This window comes from Manis javanica, chromosome 2, assembly GCF_040802235.1.
Source record: "Manis javanica isolate MJ-LG chromosome 2, MJ_LKY, whole genome shotgun sequence".
In the NCBI taxonomy this organism is placed as follows: Eukaryota; Metazoa; Chordata; class Mammalia; order Pholidota; family Manidae; genus Manis; species Manis javanica.
Window position 1 is genome coordinate 95,961,185 of NC_133157.1, and position 16,949 is coordinate 95,978,133.

The 16,949-nt window shown below is 62.3% G+C and overlaps 1 protein-coding gene across 1 annotated transcript; it reads left to right on the plus strand.

Moving 5' to 3' along the window:
* Window positions 1–206: 206 nt before the first annotated feature.
* Window positions 207–6,781, plus strand: LOC140845583 (NUT family member 2F-like). Its single transcript, XM_073220132.1, has 8 exons — window positions 207–222; window positions 1,812–2,529; window positions 3,365–3,493; window positions 3,843–3,982; window positions 4,300–4,706; window positions 5,241–5,357; window positions 5,680–6,074; window positions 6,709–6,781. Exons 1-8 carry the CDS (start codon window positions 207–209, stop codon window positions 6,779–6,781), a joined length of 1,995 nt encoding a protein of 664 aa, XP_073076233.1.
* The last annotated feature ends 10,168 nt before the right edge of the window (window positions 6,782–16,949 follow it).

Below are 16,949 nucleotides of genomic sequence, written 5' to 3' on the forward strand. Positions count from 1 at the left end.
CCCTCGTTGCCCGAGCCCGCCTGCCCTCTGCCCCTCCCTCACTGCAGAGTGTCTTGGGCCCCTGCATTCTAGGCCTGTTTACATTCAAACTTGCCCTGCCTGAGTGGGATCCTGAGCAGTTGGTGGAGGAGGCTGCTCTCAGGTCCTGGACTCGGTTCCCCAGGTGGAACGGCCAAGCAGCTGCGGTCGGATCTCAGCCTGTGGGGATGAGTTCAGGAGGAGGTAAGGCCTGAAGGCTGGGTAGCAGTGTTTCAGGTGCCACCGCCCCCCGGTCCCTGGGATTCAAACGTGACTGTAACCCGGGCACAGTGGTTAGACCGTCAAGGGGGGAGAGAGCTCTGGGCCCCAGGGTATCTCACCTGGGAGGTGGTGTGGGGGGAATCTGGAAAGCTGAGGAAGCCCTGCGGAGGTGGCTTCTGGAGGTGGGTCAGGTGACACAAGGGAAGCGCCCTAGGCAGGGAGAAGGGACTGCCGCCCACACGCTGCTGCTTTCTAGAAAGGAGATGCGCCGTGGACCCTGAGTTTGGGGAGGCTGTTGTGGCGGCACGAACGGGGGGGGGGTGTTCCGGTAAAGCCAGCCCTGAGTCACCCTCCTGGGCACAGGGCTGGCCTCACGATGTCTTCCCAAGGGATCTGAACTGCACTTAACCAGACCCCACAGTGCGCTAGGAGAGGTGAGAGACTTGGCCTGAGCCAGAAAATTGCCCAGGGGCCCTATCTGTGGCCAAGTCTTCAGGCACATGTCCTCTCCACGAGCAAGGCCACAGTGTCCCCTGGCTGCCGGAGCCCAGACCTCCCGCTCTCCCTCCAGCCAGAGCTCTTCTCCTCAGGGCTGTTGTTGGGCTCAACGGGGACAGGGCAGCCGGGTGATGCCAGCAGGATAGGGCTTGGGTTCCTGAGTCATCCTGAATCCTTCTCCCTGTGAGGAGACTCCGTTCTGCAGAGCCACTTCCTCCTGTCCAGTGTCTCACATACTCGAGCTTTGCGCTTCACCTTTGAGATGAGGCATTTGCTTGCGTGCGAGTCACTAACCCAGGGATGATAGTGGACATGGAGTATGGTTGCCTGTCCCGTGGGACATCTACACGTGCTGATTCCTTTCCAAAGCGGAGGGATCATCCCCTGACTGCCCTCTGCCCTCCATTCCCAGCCCTTCCCCAGGCTCTGCAGCTCGCACTGGTTGTCGAGTGACAGAATTCAGGGCACATGAGACCTCCTCCACTGACCCTCTCCTGGGAATGGAGCTCCTGAGCGGTGGCAGGGACCCTGGCCCATGTTAAAGGTGCGCTGTGGGTGGTTCTGGTTGGGTTATGCCAGTCAGGGTCCCGGGGCCTTTCCTGTGTAGAGGGACATTTCAAGTGCGTTGGTGTGCTGTGTCAGGCAAGAAAGAGAGGGATTTATGTGGGCACGGGCACCGCAAAGCAGAGGGGAGTGGGCCCTGGTGTTTTAGACACTGCCGGGTCTCAAGGCCCCAGGTCCCAGACCATACCTGGGGGATGAGTGCCCTGCGCTCACGGGATGTGGTCAGGGTTGTCCCCGCAGGCAGGTGTCGGCTAATCTTGTGTGGAGACAGCCATGAGGCCAGGGCCTGAATGCACAAACGCAGCACCTGCTGGGAGGTCTCTTCTTGGCAGAGTGGGCCGCGGGCCCGGGTGGGGCAGACATTTCCAGGGCAATGGTCTCAGCTGGTTGGGGCCTGACTGTCCCCTGAGGACAGCTGTGCCCTGCCCGGTTCCACCAGCAGACCGGCCCCTGAGTCCCGGGCACCCTTCCCAGGACAGATTCTCTCAGCACCTCTCCTGTCTTGACAGCGTTTCCGGTGCCGGGCCCGCAGGGGACCGTCAACCTTGGCACCTTCGTGTCATCTTTCACAGTGCCGCCGTCAGCCACTCCCGTCCTCGGACCGCCACACTGGACCCCCTGGCAGCAGCACCCACCGAACCTCCTGGGCCCAGTGTTGCCCCCAGGAAGCACCCTGGTGCTGCCGGCTTTCCCCAGCCCGGCGTTGGTGGCAGGACAGGCCAGCTGTGGCCCAGGCTGGCCTGGGGCCGGCAACATCACTGTGCTCGTCTGGCCGGAACAGAGGCCCGTGCGGGCTCCCCAGCCTCAGACCTTTGTCGTGACTCAGGCCCCTCTCCATGGGAGCACTCCTGGGGCCCGCTGTGGGGGTGCTGTGTGTCCTGTGCCCCAGTTCCCGGCGGCCTCAGGACTGAAGACCATCCTGCCCGCCCCTCCTGCCTGGAGCACCCAGGCTAGCGATGGAGGCTGGTCCCTGCACCGTCCACCTCGAGCTGCAGTGCCAGCTGCCCAGCTGGCCTCTGGCGAGCTCCCAGCGATGGCCAGGCGTCGTCCACCTGGGGCTGCTAGGAACAGCGGCCCGGCCAGCTCGCAGCCCACCGCCTTGCCCGGGAACGCCTGCCACCGCACCAGCATGAACGAAAAGTTCCGGCGCTGGCAGCACTGCAAGCCCCTGGTGCGCAGGCACCTGCCCCAGAGACCCGATGCGGAGGCACTGTCCTGCTTCCTCATGTGAGTGTCGTCCGAAGGGGAAGCCACGGTGTACAGCCTGGATCAAGGGTGGTGTCGTCCTCGCTCTGACCGGGCTGGTTGTCGGGAGGCGGTCACTTCAGGTGGTGACGTCCTTCAGGCCGCATCTCGCGGGCGGCCCCTGTGAGCCAGCCGGCCTCTGGCCGCAATGCTCACCACAGGCTCGCTGCGGGCTCACAGTGGGGCCCCTGGCCGGCAGGCTCTGGGTTGGAGGCTGTGCTCTCCGGGCTCTGTCCCCTTTTAACACGGGGCTGAGAGGATGATGCCTGGGCATCCCTTCATGGAGGAGGGGGACCCCACGGCCCAGGAGACAGCTCTCTGCTCAGCTGCACTCCTGGGTGCAGGGTCCAGGCCGGGACAGGCAGGGGGGACTGGTGCAGCGGGGGACGGCACACTCGGAGCCCAGAGTGGGGTAGCCCCACCATGGCCGGGCCCCTCGTGACTGGCCACTCCACTGCATTCAGAGGCCTGCAGAGCACGCGCCTTGGGCCGTCCAGGCAGGGTGTCTGACGGCGTGGCCTGTGCTCGCCCATTTGACGCCTGTCGTTGATAGCCGGAAAGGGCCAATTTGAGGAGCAGCCCCGCTCTCCAGGCCACAGTGGGCACAGGGGGCACGGGCGGCCGCAGTCCATGGCTGAGGCTTGTGGAGTCAGGTGGTGACCACAGTGGCCGGGAAGGCTGGCCTCTACCGCCAAGACCCTGCCGGTCTCCTCCTGGGCTTAGTCCTCTGTGCTGGGGATGCGGGCTCCACAGTGTGAGGTGGGGTGGGCAGGTTCCGGGCTGCAGACGGTGACTTACCCCAGTGGGTGAATTACAGCCCAGTCCTTCGGACCCTGGCCCGCCGGAACCCCACCATGACCCTGGAGGAGGGCCTGCAGCGGGGCGTGCAGGAGTGGCATTGTGTAAGCAAGTCAGAGCGCAGCATCTACTATGAGACGGCGGGAAGGTGAGTCAGGGACCCGGGCCAAGGGCCGGATGAAGACCTGTACCCCTCTGGAAGCATGCCCCCCACTTTGGGAGGCTGGCTACTCTTTTCCTCTGCCCCAGAGCGTCACATGGCCAGACCCTGACCTTTTCTGTCTAGACATGAAGGTCTCAGGACTTTGGGGTGGGGGGGGATTCAGACACTGGCCCTGGGGCTGTACATGGGGTCGGGTGCCCCAGGCAGACTGCCTTCCCACCATGGCCAGGGCCATGACTCCCCATGGCCTTGGCGCCTGACCTCTCCATTGACTGCTTCCCTGTCTGGGCCCGGGAGGCCTCCTCCTCAGGGGTCCGTGCCTCCCTCGCCCCAGGTTCATGGAGTTCGAGGCCGAGGAGGCGAGGCAATGTCAGAACCCACAGTGGATGAAGGCGGCACAGGGCGTGCCTCCTCCAGCACCCCTCAGGCCTGTTCCTCGAGCGCCCTCAGCCCCAGAGCGGGACCAGAAGCGAGGTATGCCACCGTGTTCCCCCGGAGCCAAAGGCCAGAGGCAGTGGGAGCCTGGGAAGGCCGCGGTACCCAACACGCTCCTTCTCAACCCCTGGGGGATTGGGCAGTGACCTCGAAGCCACCAGTAGCGTGGGGTCTCCCTTGGTCCCGATGGGAAAGGGCCATGGTTTAGGACATGGCCACCCCCCTCTGCCCTGATCAGAGACCCACAGGGGGTGCTGGAAGGGGCCGGGGACTGGGAGGAGGGCGGGCCTCCCTCCCCAGCACGAAGCCCTCGGAGGCCCTGTGACCCCTTCCACACCTTGGTGCCTGCGGACCAGCTGGCCATGATCCCCTACGGGAATGTCCCCGAGCTCGGTCCTTCCTGAGCACGCTCAGTGCTGGGGAGGTGCGGCCGGGCCACCCACACTCCTTCCCTGCACCCTCCTCAGCACGCATCCGCGAGAAGCCCCGCGCCGCGGCCCAGCCCGCCACCGCCCAGCCACCGCGATGCCGGCGGAGCCAGCACACCGAGGCGCCGATGGAGATCCCCCTCGAGGCCGTGACAGAGGCCCTGGAGATCATGGAGGGGCTGCTGGGTCCCGGCGGCCCAGCTCAGGGGCTGCCCGGCAGAGAACGTGGGGAGGATAGCTCCAAGCCGCCACAGGGAGAGGAGGGCGTCTATCCAGACCCGGGTCTCCTGACCTACATCAATGAGCTTTGTGCCCAGGGAGACTTTCTCAACAAGGTAGGCTGGCCCTGGCCCGGGTGCTACAGGATTTAGGGGAGCGGCACTCCCACCACCCAGGTCGGGGTGGTGCCCATGCAGCTGGTGTTGTTGTTTCTTATTCCTGAGCTCTGGTGTGTGTGTGTGTGTGTGTGTGTGTGTGAGATGGTACATGTGCATATGTAGCTGTGTAAATGTGTGTGTGTGTCTGCGTGTAGTACAGGGGTAAGACAGGTGAGCCAGGGTTGTGCGGGGTGTTGGTGTGCATGCTTGTGTGTGCGTGTGTGTGCATAGGTACCTGTATATGTACTTGTGTGGCTGTGCATATGTTTGCGTGCACGTCTCGTGTGGGGTGTGTGTCATGCACACATATACGTGTGTATATGCTTTGCGTGTGCATGTGTGCCTCTGGTTGGGGACTGTGACCACGTCTTTCCAACACCCCCTTGTTGTGGAGTCTGGGGCTGGTGTCTGCTTTTCCCTCGCCCTCGGGGTCCTCTGGGTGCCCAGGGGATTCCCTCCAAGGATGCTCACAGCCTCATCCTTCTGGGCCAGGCGGACGCAGTACTGCACCCACGCTTTCTGGCAGAGTTGCCCTGCCCGGAGGCCGAGCTGGATCTCGTGGCCCTCGCTGAGGAGCTGGAGCAGGAGGAAGGACTGTCCTTGGCACAGGTGAGCTGGGAAAGGGAAGGAAACAGGTGAGCCTGGAGAGGGGCACCCCGGGTGTGCCAGGGCAGGGGACCCCAGGATAGGATTCCTTCCTGACCGTCCCCCTGCGTTGCATGGCAGAAGTGGCAGGGAGGGCCTCTCTGAGGGTGGGGGCCGGGCAGTAGGACGGCGGAGAGAGGATGAGGGGAGACGGGGAGGAGAGGGAGGACGCAGGCTGGGGCACCAAGCTGGGGGGGTGAGGTTGGCAGGAGAGCCGCAGCGGCTGTCATTGGCGTGGCACCTCCTCCCCTCTCGGGCTGCCTCACGGTGCCGTCCCTTCTCACAGCTGGTGGAGAAGCGACTCCTGGAACTGAAGCAGGAGGAGGGTGTGCAGGCTCCAACGAGTCACGGCACACCCCGACTGGACTCGATGCCTTCTGGGACTGAGGCCGGCCAGGATCCCCAGAGGCACGGCCGAGGCCCCCAGCTAGGGGCCAGCGACCAAGCCTGCCCACCAGAGGCTGGTTGTGGGCAGCGCCAGGCGCACAGCCGAGGAGATACTGGCGTGTCCAGGCCCGAAGCCTTCGCTGCCTCTCCAGGACGCCAGGAGCCCCCTCCCCTGAAGGCTGGCTGGCGTCCCCCAGCCCCACAGGCTCGGTGCCACACTTCCCCCAGCCTGGGGCCCAGGCTCACCACTGCTCTGGGAGAGACCTGTCCTGCTCCGGAGGCCCTGGGGCCCACGTGCAGGCCCAGTGAGGGCGAGGAGGAGCTCCCCAGCCTGGCCTTCCTCCTGGCCTCTCAGCACACGCTGCCATCCTGGGGACTGCCCCAGAGTCCTACTCCGGGCTCAGACGTCCTCCGCCCTGAAGTACCCCAGGACCGCTCTCCCCAGAAGCCGGGCCTCAGCCCCGCCAGCCCTTCAGCTGGCAAGGCCAGCAGTCGGGCCCCGTGTGCAGGCCCAGCCCCTGCTGGGAAGACCCCCCTGCCAGGGGCCAGCCTCGGGGTCGCTGGGGAACCAGCCTTGGCTCTGGGGCTGGGCCGCCCCTCACAGCCCCAGAAGAGAAGGGGGGGCCCTTTCGTCACCCGGAAGGGTAGCAAGCGGCCCTGCAGCCAATAGGGAGGAGGAGGAGCCGGCCCTCCAGGGCAGCTTCGGGCTCCTCCACATCCCAATCCTGATCCTGGCTGCTGTGGGACAGGGAGTGTGGGGTGGGAGAGGCGGAAAGGCGAGGCCCCTGGGGGTGGCTGGTTGGGGGCTGGGATAAGAGGGTTGTGGGAAAGGTGTGGGGCGGTGTGGGGGTTCCGCCCATGTGGGCCTTGTACGCAAATGCAAATAAACGCTGTTTTGTCACAAAATGCTCTGGGTCTCTGCCCCTAGTGGCATCCGGGCTTCTCCATGGGAAGGGACTCCGAAAGAAGAAGGTCCCGGGCTCCGGGACCCAAGGCGATGACGTCCCCGTTCCCCCTCCACATTCACGTGCATTCTCCAGATGGCTCCAGAGAGCCCACCGCCCCCATAAACACCCCCGCCCCACCCCTGCTCTCCTGGAGGCCGCTTTTGGGAGTCCCCAGGACACAGCGTCATCACAGGACCCCAAACGTCTAAGGATGGCAGCTGCTTTGGCTCAGTGCCCTCTGCAGCACCAGCCCACTTTCTGGACAGAGCCTGCAGACATCTGTTGTCTAGAGGGGGCCCTCCGTTTCTCGCCGGAGCGGGCTGGGGCGCTGGGGGATGCTCAGGCATCAGGGTCTCCTGGGGGCGCTGAGCAGAGAGGAAAGGCATGTCATGAGGGGACAGGCTCCACAACCGACGTAGAAGGCCCATCCTCCGGCCTCGGTGGGCACATGAAATGTGTGGGCTGGTGGACAGTCTCTCTTCCCTCAGCACAGAGAGGGCATCGGGCTGGGAGCAGAATCGGGGCACTTGGAAAGGAGATTGGGCGGGGGAGGGGGGCACCTTGTCTCCCTGGGGGATTTCTGGGCAGGAGCTTCTCGTCCACTGTCCACTGAGGTAGGAGGCCCCATGTAGCTGTGGACTGAGAGGCTGGCCTCGGGGCCTTTGCATTTCAACGATGCCCCCACTGCTGTCCCATCGCCTCCCCCCAGGGCTGGACCCTCTGTGAATAGGGTAATTTGGTGCTTTTGTTTAGACACATGACTGCTTTCTATATGTTGATTTTGTATTCTGCAAGTTTGCCGAATTGGTTTATGAGTTCTAAGAGTTTTTGCTGTTGACACTTTGGGGTTTTCTACACGTATGATCATGGCACGCATGAGCAGAGATAGTTTTACTTCTTTTCTGATTTGGATGCCTTTTCTTTCTTTCTCTCCCCTAATGCCCCTGACTGGGCCTTTCGGGGCTATTGAATAGAAACAGTGAGGGTGGGCACCTTTGCCTTCTGCCTAACGTTAGAAGAAAAGGTTTCAGTTTTTCATCAGTGAGTACGTTTGTTGTGGGTTTTTCATGTATGCCTTTATTGTGTTGAAGTACATTCCTTGTACACCCAATTTGTTGAGAGTTTGTACCGTGCAAGGGGTGCTGAATTTTCTCAAGTCCCATTTCTGCATCGATTGAGATCGCTTATTTTATTCCTTCCTTTTGTTAATTCAGTGTGTCACATTCATTTGTGTATGTTGAACTGTCCTTATGTCCCAGGAATAAATCTTACTCGGTCATTGTGTATGATCCTTTTAATGTGGTGTTGAATTTGATTCGCTACAATTTTGTTGAGTATTTTTCCATGTATGCTTATCAGGGATATTGGCCTGTAATTTTATTGTATTGTACTGTCCTGTCTAGCTTCAGTATCAGGTAATGCTGGTGATCTAAATGAGTTTGTAAGTGCTCCCTCCTATCCAGTTTTTTGGAACCATTTAAGGACTTTTTACATTTCATTTCTCTTTAAGTGTTCGGTAGAGTTCACCAGTGAAGCCATGCCATCTTGAACTTTGCAGTTTGGGGAGGTTTTCAAAAATTGATTTAATCTCATTTGCTGTTGGTGTGTTCAGACTTTCTATTTGAGCTTGATTCAGTTTTGGTGGATCACGTTTCTAAGAATTTATCTGTTTCTTCCAGGTCATCCAATTTGTTGGCACATAGCTGCCCATGATGATGTGCTATGACCCCTTCTTTTTCTGAGTCATCAGCCAGCCAGGGCCGCAGCAGCTCCGCGCCCAGAGCCCGCGAGCTGCTGGAGGCCGGCAGCCGCCCGCGCGTCCCCGCCCCCAGGCAGCGGCCCCGCCCCCTCCCACCCCCCGCAGCGAGGACTCGGCGGTCACGCCCCCTCCCGCGCTGGGCGGGGCTAGCCGCCGCGGACCCCGGACCGGCCGCTAGGCCGTTGGCCCCGCCCTGCGCGCTCGTGCGCAGCCCGAGCGGTCCGCCGCAAGGGACCCTGGGAGCCGTTGGAGCCGCTGGTCCGCGCGCCCGGAGCCCGCTCCCTGGGCGTGTGGCGCGCGTGCGCGCGACGCGCGAGGCGAAGCGGCAGTCCGCGGCTGGCAGGACCCGGCTTCAGGGTCCCAGGGCCTCAGAGCCCGGCCAGCTTTCCGCCGCCTGTGGACTGCGCAGCCCGAGCCCGCACCCTGCGCTCGTCGGCCCGCGCACCGCGGGCTGGCTGCCTCGCAGCCGTCCTGTCCCACAGGCCTCACCGGCAGCGGGCTGCCTCCCTAGGTTCGCGCCCCGCCCCCGAGTCCAGGGGCGGCCCTCCCGAGAGACTGGCGGGAGCTTCCCGCCAGACCTCATGGATAGGAAAAACATTTGCTCTGCCAGTGATCGCCTTAACAAGATGGAAAGACCAGTTACAGACTGGGAGCAAATATTTGCAAAACATACGTCTCACAATGGACTAGTACCTAAAACATAAAAATAACTCTCAAGAGAACACTCCTGGCTCAGAGCTCTAGACCCACCGGGGAAACACTCGGGCTTCTTCCGCGGGCCTGCTGCACTACGTGTCCCCTTCACGGCACCTGATGAGTGCATGCAGGTTTCCCCCTGAGCATGCCTCCGGGTGGAGGGTGGCGGGCACACCCTCCTCCGTGAGCATGGCGCCTCTGACCTGGATCCTTGGCACGGGCCAAGGGGCCAACTGAAGTTGCATAGCAGGCAGTGTAGGAGTAGCTTCGCTCCCCTCCTCTTCCGGAGGGAATTTTGCAGCATTGGAGCTGGCAATGAAAAAGACAGGCAGCAGAAGCCACTTTGGGACTTGAGTTTGTAATGCATTCCCAGAAGCTCCACACACCCGTCCGGCCTGTTGCAAGGTGGGTACCGGGTCTCAACCCCGCAGCTTCACCTACCACACTAAAACCTTGTGTGCGCACGTGATCTCCCCATTCTGCTGCTCCTCCCTGACTGGGAGGAAGATCCTCTGTCCACTAAGGCCTGAGACGCACGTCTGGAGATTTTTGTTTGCTCGAAAGACACCCGCCCCTGGCCTTCCTGCAGGAAGGGTCAGAAATCAGAGTGCAGAGGACTGTCATCTCCCCCCCTGCATGGCTGGTGTTTTCAAACACATTTGGGCTAACAATTCTATCTGCTACTGGAGCCTAGGCTTTTTGATGGAGTCATATAAAAAGGGGTGTGGAATTGGGACGAGATAATTTTTCCACAATGCAGTTTTCCAGTCGGTGGTCCTGAGAAGAACAAGCAAATCCTACATGAAAGCCGTGAGGGAGAATCTTGTCCACAATTGGTGGAGGAAGCAAGAGGGAAGCCTGCCTTTCGTGAGTGTCTTCATCCCTCTGAATAGGAAGTTCCTTGGTGAAAGTCATCTAAGGTTTCCCATGCTGAAAACCCAAGTCCTGGGAGATGTCTGCAAGTTGTTCTTTTTTCCATCCCCAGCAGCAGTTCCGTAAAATAAAGCTCACCGTGACTTGCTTGCAAGGCTGTAAATATCTGCAAATATATCAGAACCTAAATGAATTTTCACCAGAAGAGAAAACTGAAAGCATTTACAAAATAAGAAGAGAATGCATTTGCCTTTGGCCACATAGCACATGTCTGAGAAGATCTGCACAGTCAGATGACACTGGTTCCCGGTGGACAGAGGTCTGGGCTGCTGGGAAAGAGGCGGGAGGAGGACTCGCCACTGTACTTTCCGTGTTTACAATGGACTGTGAATCATGCGAAGGTCTTACTTGTGTGAGATAGTCCATTAAAACCATTGAAAAGGTAAAAAGCGTATTTAGCAGGAGGGTGATGTTCCAAGAAACGCAAAGGAGGAATTTCTGGTGTTGGACGTGGAGGCTGCAGGGCCTTTCTTTGATGGGCTGGGGCTTTCCAGCAACGGGGGCCTGGCTGGGGTCTGCAGGGCCTCCACACACAGCCCTGGGGACGCACGGGCTGCTTCCGGAAGCGCGATGGGCACAGTGCCCCGAACAGGCCGCGGCTGCACGGACATCCCCATTTGAAACGCAGGGCTGCCCGTGGCCGTGAGTACCTGTGTGCTCATCAGAGCACCTGTTCCCATGGGTTCAGAAAGCCTAGCCTCTGTGGAAGTCAGTGACGGGCAGTAGGAAGCAGTGGGGCCCCGGCCGCAAACCAGGTCGATGGTCACAGAATGAAAGTAGCGGGAACATCAGCTAGGACCTTGGTGCTGTGAGCCCAAAACACGAGTTGTAAAAGGCCAAGAGAGGCACCCACCGAGGGTGTGGCGCTGTCAGCTGGAAGAGCACGTGTGCTCTTGCCCACCTGCCAGAGTGCCCGTGGAATGTCTCCCCCTCCCTCGTGCCCCCAGCCCGCCTGCCCTGTGCCCCTCCCCCACTGCAGAGTGTCTTGGGCCCCTGCATTCTAGGCCTGTTTACATTCAAACTTGCCCTGCCTGAGTGGGATCCTGAGCAGTTGGTGGAGGAGGCTGCTCTCAGGTCCTGGACTCGGTTCCCCAGGTGGAACGGCCAAGCAGCTGCGGTCGGATCTCAGCCTGTGGGGATGTGTTCAGGAGGAGGTAAGGCCTGAAGGCTGGGTGGCAGTGTTTCAGGTGCCACCGCCCACCGGTCCCTGGGATTCAAACGTGACTGTAACCCGGGTACAGTTGTTAGACCGTCAAGGGGGGAGAGAGCTCTGGGCCCCAGGGTATCTCACCTGGGAGGTGGGGTGGGGGGAATCTGGAAAGCTGAGGAAGCCCTGCGGAGGTGGCTTCTGGAGGTGGGTCAGGTGACACCAGGGAAGCGCCCTAGGCAGGGAGAAGGGACTGCCGCCCACACGCTGCTGCTTTCTAGAAAGGAGATGCGCCGTGGACCCTGCGTTTGGGGAGGCTGTTGTGGCGGCACGAATGGGGGGGGGGTGTTCCCGGAAAGCCAGCCCTGAGTCACCCTCCTGGGCACAGGGCTGGCCTCACGATGTCTTCCCAAGGGATCTGAACTGCACTTTACCAGACCCCACAGTGCGCTAGGAGAGGTGAGAGACTTGGCCTGAGCCAGAAAATTGCCCAGGGGCCCTATCTGTGGCCAAGTCTTCAGGCACATGTCCTCTCCACGAGCAAGGCCACAGTGTCCCCTGGCTGCCGGAGCCCAGACCCCCCGCCCTCCCTCCAGCCAGAGCTCTTCTCCTCAGGGCAGTGGGCTGTTGTTGGGCTCAACGGGGACAGGGCAGCCGGGTGATGCCAGCAGGATAGGGCTTGAGTTCCTGAGTCATCCTGAATCCTTCTCCCTGTGAGGAGACTCCGTTCTGCAGAGCCACTTCCTCCTGTCCAGTGTCTCACATACTCGAGCTTTGCGTTTCACCTTTGAGATGAGGCATTTGCTTGCGTGCGAGTCACTAACCCAGGGATGATAGTGGACATGGAGTATGGTTGCCTGTCCCGTGGGACATCTACACGTGCTGATTCCTTTCCAAAGCGGAGGGATCCTCCCCTGACTGCCCTCTGCCCTCCATTCCCAGCCCTTCCCCAGGCTCTGCAGCTCGCATTGGTTGTCGAGTGACAGAATTCAGGGCACACGAGACCTCCTCCACTGACCCTCTCCTGGGAATGGAGCTCCTGAGCGGTGGCAGGGACCCTGGCCCATGTTAAGGGTGCGCTGTGGGTGGTTCTGGATGGGCTATGCCAGTCAGGGTCCCGGGGCCTTTCCTGTGCAGAGGGACATTTCAAGTGCGTTGGTGTGCTGTGTCAGGCAAGAAAGAGAGGGATTTATGTGGGCACGGGCACCGCAAAGCAGAGGGGCGTGGGCCCTGGTGTTTTAGACACTGCCGGGTCTCAAGGCCCCAGGTCCCGGACCATACCTGGGGGATGAGTGCCCTGCGCTCACGGGATGTGGTCAGGGTTGTCCCCGCAGGCAGGTGTCGGCTAATCTTGTGTGGAGACAGCCATGAGGCCAGGGCCTGATGGCACAAACGCAGCACCTGCTGGGAGGTCTCTTCTTGGCAGAGTGGGCCGCGGGCCCGGGTGGGGCAGACATTTCCAGGGCAATGGTCTCAGCTGGTCGGGGCCTGACTGTCCCCTGAGGACAGCTGTGCCCTGCCCTGTTCCACCAGCAGACCGGCCCCTGAGTCCCGGGCACCCTTCCCAGGACAGATTCTCTCAGCACCTCTCCTGTCTTGACAGCATTTCCGGTGCCGGGCCCGCAGGGGACCGTCAACCTTGGCACCTTCGTGTCATCTTTCACAGTGCTGCCGTCAGCCCCTCCCGTCCTCGGACCGCCACACTGGACCCCCTGGCAGCAGCACCCACCGAACCTCCTGGGCCCAGTGTTGCCCCCAGGAAGCACCCTGGTGCTGCCGGCTTTCCCCAGCCCGGCGTTGGTGGCAGGACAGGCCAGCTGTGGCCCAGGCTGGCCTGGGGCCGGCAACATCACTGTGCTCGTCTGGCCGGAACAGAGGCCCGTGCGGGCTCCCCAGCCTCAGACCTTTGTCGTGACTCAGGCCCCTCTCCATGGGAGCACTCCTGGGGCCCGCTGTGGGGGTGCTGTGTGTCCTGTGCCCCAGTTCCCGGCGGCCTCGGGAGTGAAGACCATCCTGCCCGCCCCTCCTGCCTGGAGTACCCAGGCTAGCGATGGAGGCTGGTCCCTGCACCGTCCACCTCGAGCTGCAGTGCCAGCTGCCCAGCTGGCCTCTGGCGAGCTCCCAGCGATGGCCAGGCCTCGTCCACCTGGGGCTGCTAGGCACAGAGGCCCGGCCATCTCGCAGCCCACCGCCTCGCCCGGGAACGCCTGCCACCGCACCAGCATGAACGAAAAGTTCCGGCGCTGGCAGCACTGCAAGCCCCTGGCCCGCAGGCACCTGCCCCAGAGTCCCGATGCGGAGGCACTGTCCTGCTTCCTCATGTGAGTGTCGTCCGACGGGGAAGCCACGGTGTACAGCCTGGATCAAGGGTGGTGTCGTCCTCGCTCTGACCGGGCTGGTTGTCGGGAGGCGGTCACTTCAGGTGGTGACGTCCTTCAGGCCGCCTCTCGCGGGCGGCCCCTGTGAGCCAGCCGGCCTCTGGCCGCAATGCTCACGACAGGCTCGCTGCGGGCTAACAGTGGGGCCCCTGGCCGGCAGGCTCTGGGTTGGAGGCTGTGCTCTCCGGGCTCTGTCCCCTTTTAACACAGGGCTGAGAGGATGATGCCTGGCCATCCCTTCATGGAGGAGGGGGACCCCACGGCCCAGGAGACAGCTCTCTGCCCAGCTGCCCTCCTGGGTGCTGGGTCCAGGCCGGGACAGGCAGGGGGGACTGGTGCAGCGGGGGACGGCACACTCGGAGCCCAGAGCGGGGTAGCCCCACCATGGCCGGGCCCCTCGTGACTGGCCACTCCACTGCATTCAGAGGCCTGCAGAGCACGCGCCTTCGGCCGTCCAGTCAGGGTGTCTGACGGCGTGGCCTGTGCTCGCCCATTTGACGCCTGTCGTTGTTAGCCGGAAAGGGCCAATTTGAGGAGCAGCCCCGCTCTCCAGGCCACAGTGGGCACAGGGGGCACAGGCGGTCGCAGTCCATGGTGGAGGCTTGTGGAGTCAGGTGGTGACCACAGTGGCCGGGAAGGCTGGCCTCTACCGCCAAGACCCTGCCGGTCTCCTCCTGGGCTTAGTCCTCTGTGCTGGGGATGCGGGCTCCACAGTGTGAGGTGGGGTGGGCAGGTTCCGGGCTGCAGACGGTGACTTACCCCAGTGGGTGAATTACAGCCCAGTGCTTCGGACCCTGGCCCGCCGGAACCCCACCATGACCCTGGAGGAGGGCCTGCAGCGGGGCGTGCAGGAGTGGCATTGTGTAAGCAAGTCAGAGCGCAGCATCTACTATGAGACGGCGGGAAGGTGAGTCAGGGACCCGGGCCAAGGGCCGGATGAAGACCTGTACCCCTCTGGAAGCATGCCCCCCACTTTGGGAGGCTGGCTACTCTTTTCCTCTGCCCCAGAGCGTCACATGGCCAGACCCTGACCTTTTCTGTCTAGACATGAAGGTCTCAGGACTTTGGGGTGGGGGGGGATTCAGACACTGGCCCTGGGGCTGTACATGGGGTCGGGTGCCCCAGGCAGCCTGCCTTCCCACCATGGCCAGGGCCATGACTCCCCATGGCCTTGTCGCCTGACCTCTCCATTGACTGCTTCCCTGCCTGGGCCCGGGAGGCCTCCTCCTCAGGGGTCCGTGCCTCCCTCGCCCCAGGTTCATGGAGTTCGAGGCCGAGGAGGCGAGGCAATGTCAGAACCCACAGTGGATGAAGGCGGCACAGGGCGTGCCTCCTCCAGCACCCCTCAGGCCTGTTCCTCGAGCGCCCTCAGCCCCAGAGCGGGACCAGAAGCGAGGTATGCCACCGTGTTCCCCCGGAGCCAAAGGCCAGAGGCAGTGGGAGCCTGGGAAGGCCGCGGTACCCAACACGCTCCTTCTCAACCCCTGGGGGATTGGGCAGTGACCTCGAAGCCACCAGTAGCGTGGGGTCTCCCTTGGTCCCGATGGGAAAGGGCCATGGTTTAGGACATGGCCACCCCCCTCTGCCCTGATCAGAGACCCACAGGGGGTGCTGGAAGGGGCCGGGGACTGGGAGGAGGGCGGGCCTCCCTCCCCAGCACGAAGCCCTCGGAGGCCCTGTGACCCCTTCCACACCTTGGTGCCTGCGGACCAGCTGGCCATGATCCCCTACGGGAATGTCCCCGAGCTCGGTCCTTCCTGAGCACGCTCAGTGCTGGGGAGGTGCGGCCGGTCCACCCACACTCCTTCCCAGCACCCTCCTCAGCACGCATCCGCGAGAAGCCCGGCGCCGCGGCCCCGCCCGCCACCGCCCAGCCACCGCGATGCCGGCGGAGCCAGCACACCGAGGCGCCGACGGAGATCCCCCTCGAGGCCGTGACAGAGGCCCTGGAGATCATGGAGGGGCTGCTGGGTCCCGGCGGCCCAGCTCAGGGGCTGCCCGGGGGAGAACGTGGGGAGGATAGCTCCAAGCCGCCACAGGGAGAGGAGGGCGTCTATCCAGACCCGGGTCTCCTGACCTACATCAATGAGCTTTGTGCCCAGGGAGACTTTCTCAACAAGGTAGGCTGTCCCTGGCCCGGGTGCTACAGGATTTCGGGGAGCGGCACTCCCACCCCCGAGGTCGGGGTGGTGCCCATGCAGCTGGTGTTGTTGTTTCTTATTCCTGAGCTCTGGTGTGTGTGTGTGTGTGTGTGTGTGTGATGGTACATGTGCATATGTAGCTGTATAAATGTGTGTGTGTGTCTGCGTGTAGTACATGGGTAAGACAGGTGAGCCAGGGTTGTGCGGGGTGTTGGTGTGCATGCTTGTGTGTGCGTGTGTGTGCATAGGTACCTGTATAAGTACTTGTGTGGCTGTGCATATGTTTGCATGCACGTCTCGTGTGGGGTGTGTGTCATGCACACATATACGTGTGTATATGCTTTGCGTGTGCATGTGTGCCTGTGGTCGGGGACCGTGACCACGTCTTTCCAACACCCCCTTGTTGTGGAGTCTGGGGCTGATCTCTGCTTTTCCCTCGCCCTCGGGGTCCTCTGGGTGCCCAGGGGATTCCCTCCAAGGATGCTCACAGCCTCTTCCTTCTGGGCCAGGCGGACGCAGTACTGCACCCACGCTACCTGGCGGAGTTGCCCTGCCCGGAGGCCGAGCTGGATCTCGTGGCCCTCGCTGAGGAGCTGGAGCAGGAGGAATGACTGTCCTTTGCACAGGTGAGCTGGGAAAGGGAAGGAAACAGGTGAGCCTGGAGAGGGGCACCCCGGGTGTGCCAGGGCAGGGGACCCCAGGATAGGATTCCTTCCTGACCGTCCCCCTGCGTTGCATGGCAGAAGTGGCAGGGAGGGCCTCCTTCAGGGTGGGGGCCGGGCAGGAGGACGGCAGGGAGAGGATGAGGGCAGACGGGGAGGAGAGGGAGGACGCAGGCTGGGGCACCAAGCTGGGGGGGTGAGGTTGGCAGGAGAGCCGCAGCGGCTGTCGTTGGCATGGCACCTCCTCCCCTCTCGGGCCGCCTCACGGTGCCCTCCCTCCTCGCAGCTGGTGGAGAAGCGACTCCTGGAACTGAAGCAGGAGGAGGGTGTGCAGGCTCCCCCGAGTCACGACACACCCCGACTGGACTCGAGGCCTTCTGGGTCTGAGGCCGGCCAGGATCCCCAGAGGCACAGCCGAGGCCCCCAGCTAGGGGCCAGCGACCAAGCCTGCCCACCAGAGGCTGGTTGCGGGCAGCGCCAGGCGCATAGCCGAGGAGATGCTGGCG

Coding starts and splice junctions, on each gene's coding strand:
- LOC140845583 (XM_073220132.1), top strand. Junction 2,530..3,364: donor GCACTGTCCTGCTTCCTCAT/GTGAGTGTCGTC, acceptor GGTGAATTACAG/CCCAGTCCTTCGGACCCTGG. Junction 5,358..5,679: donor AAGGACTGTCCTTGGCACAG/GTGAGCTGGGAA, acceptor CCCTTCTCACAG/CTGGTGGAGAAGCGACTCCT.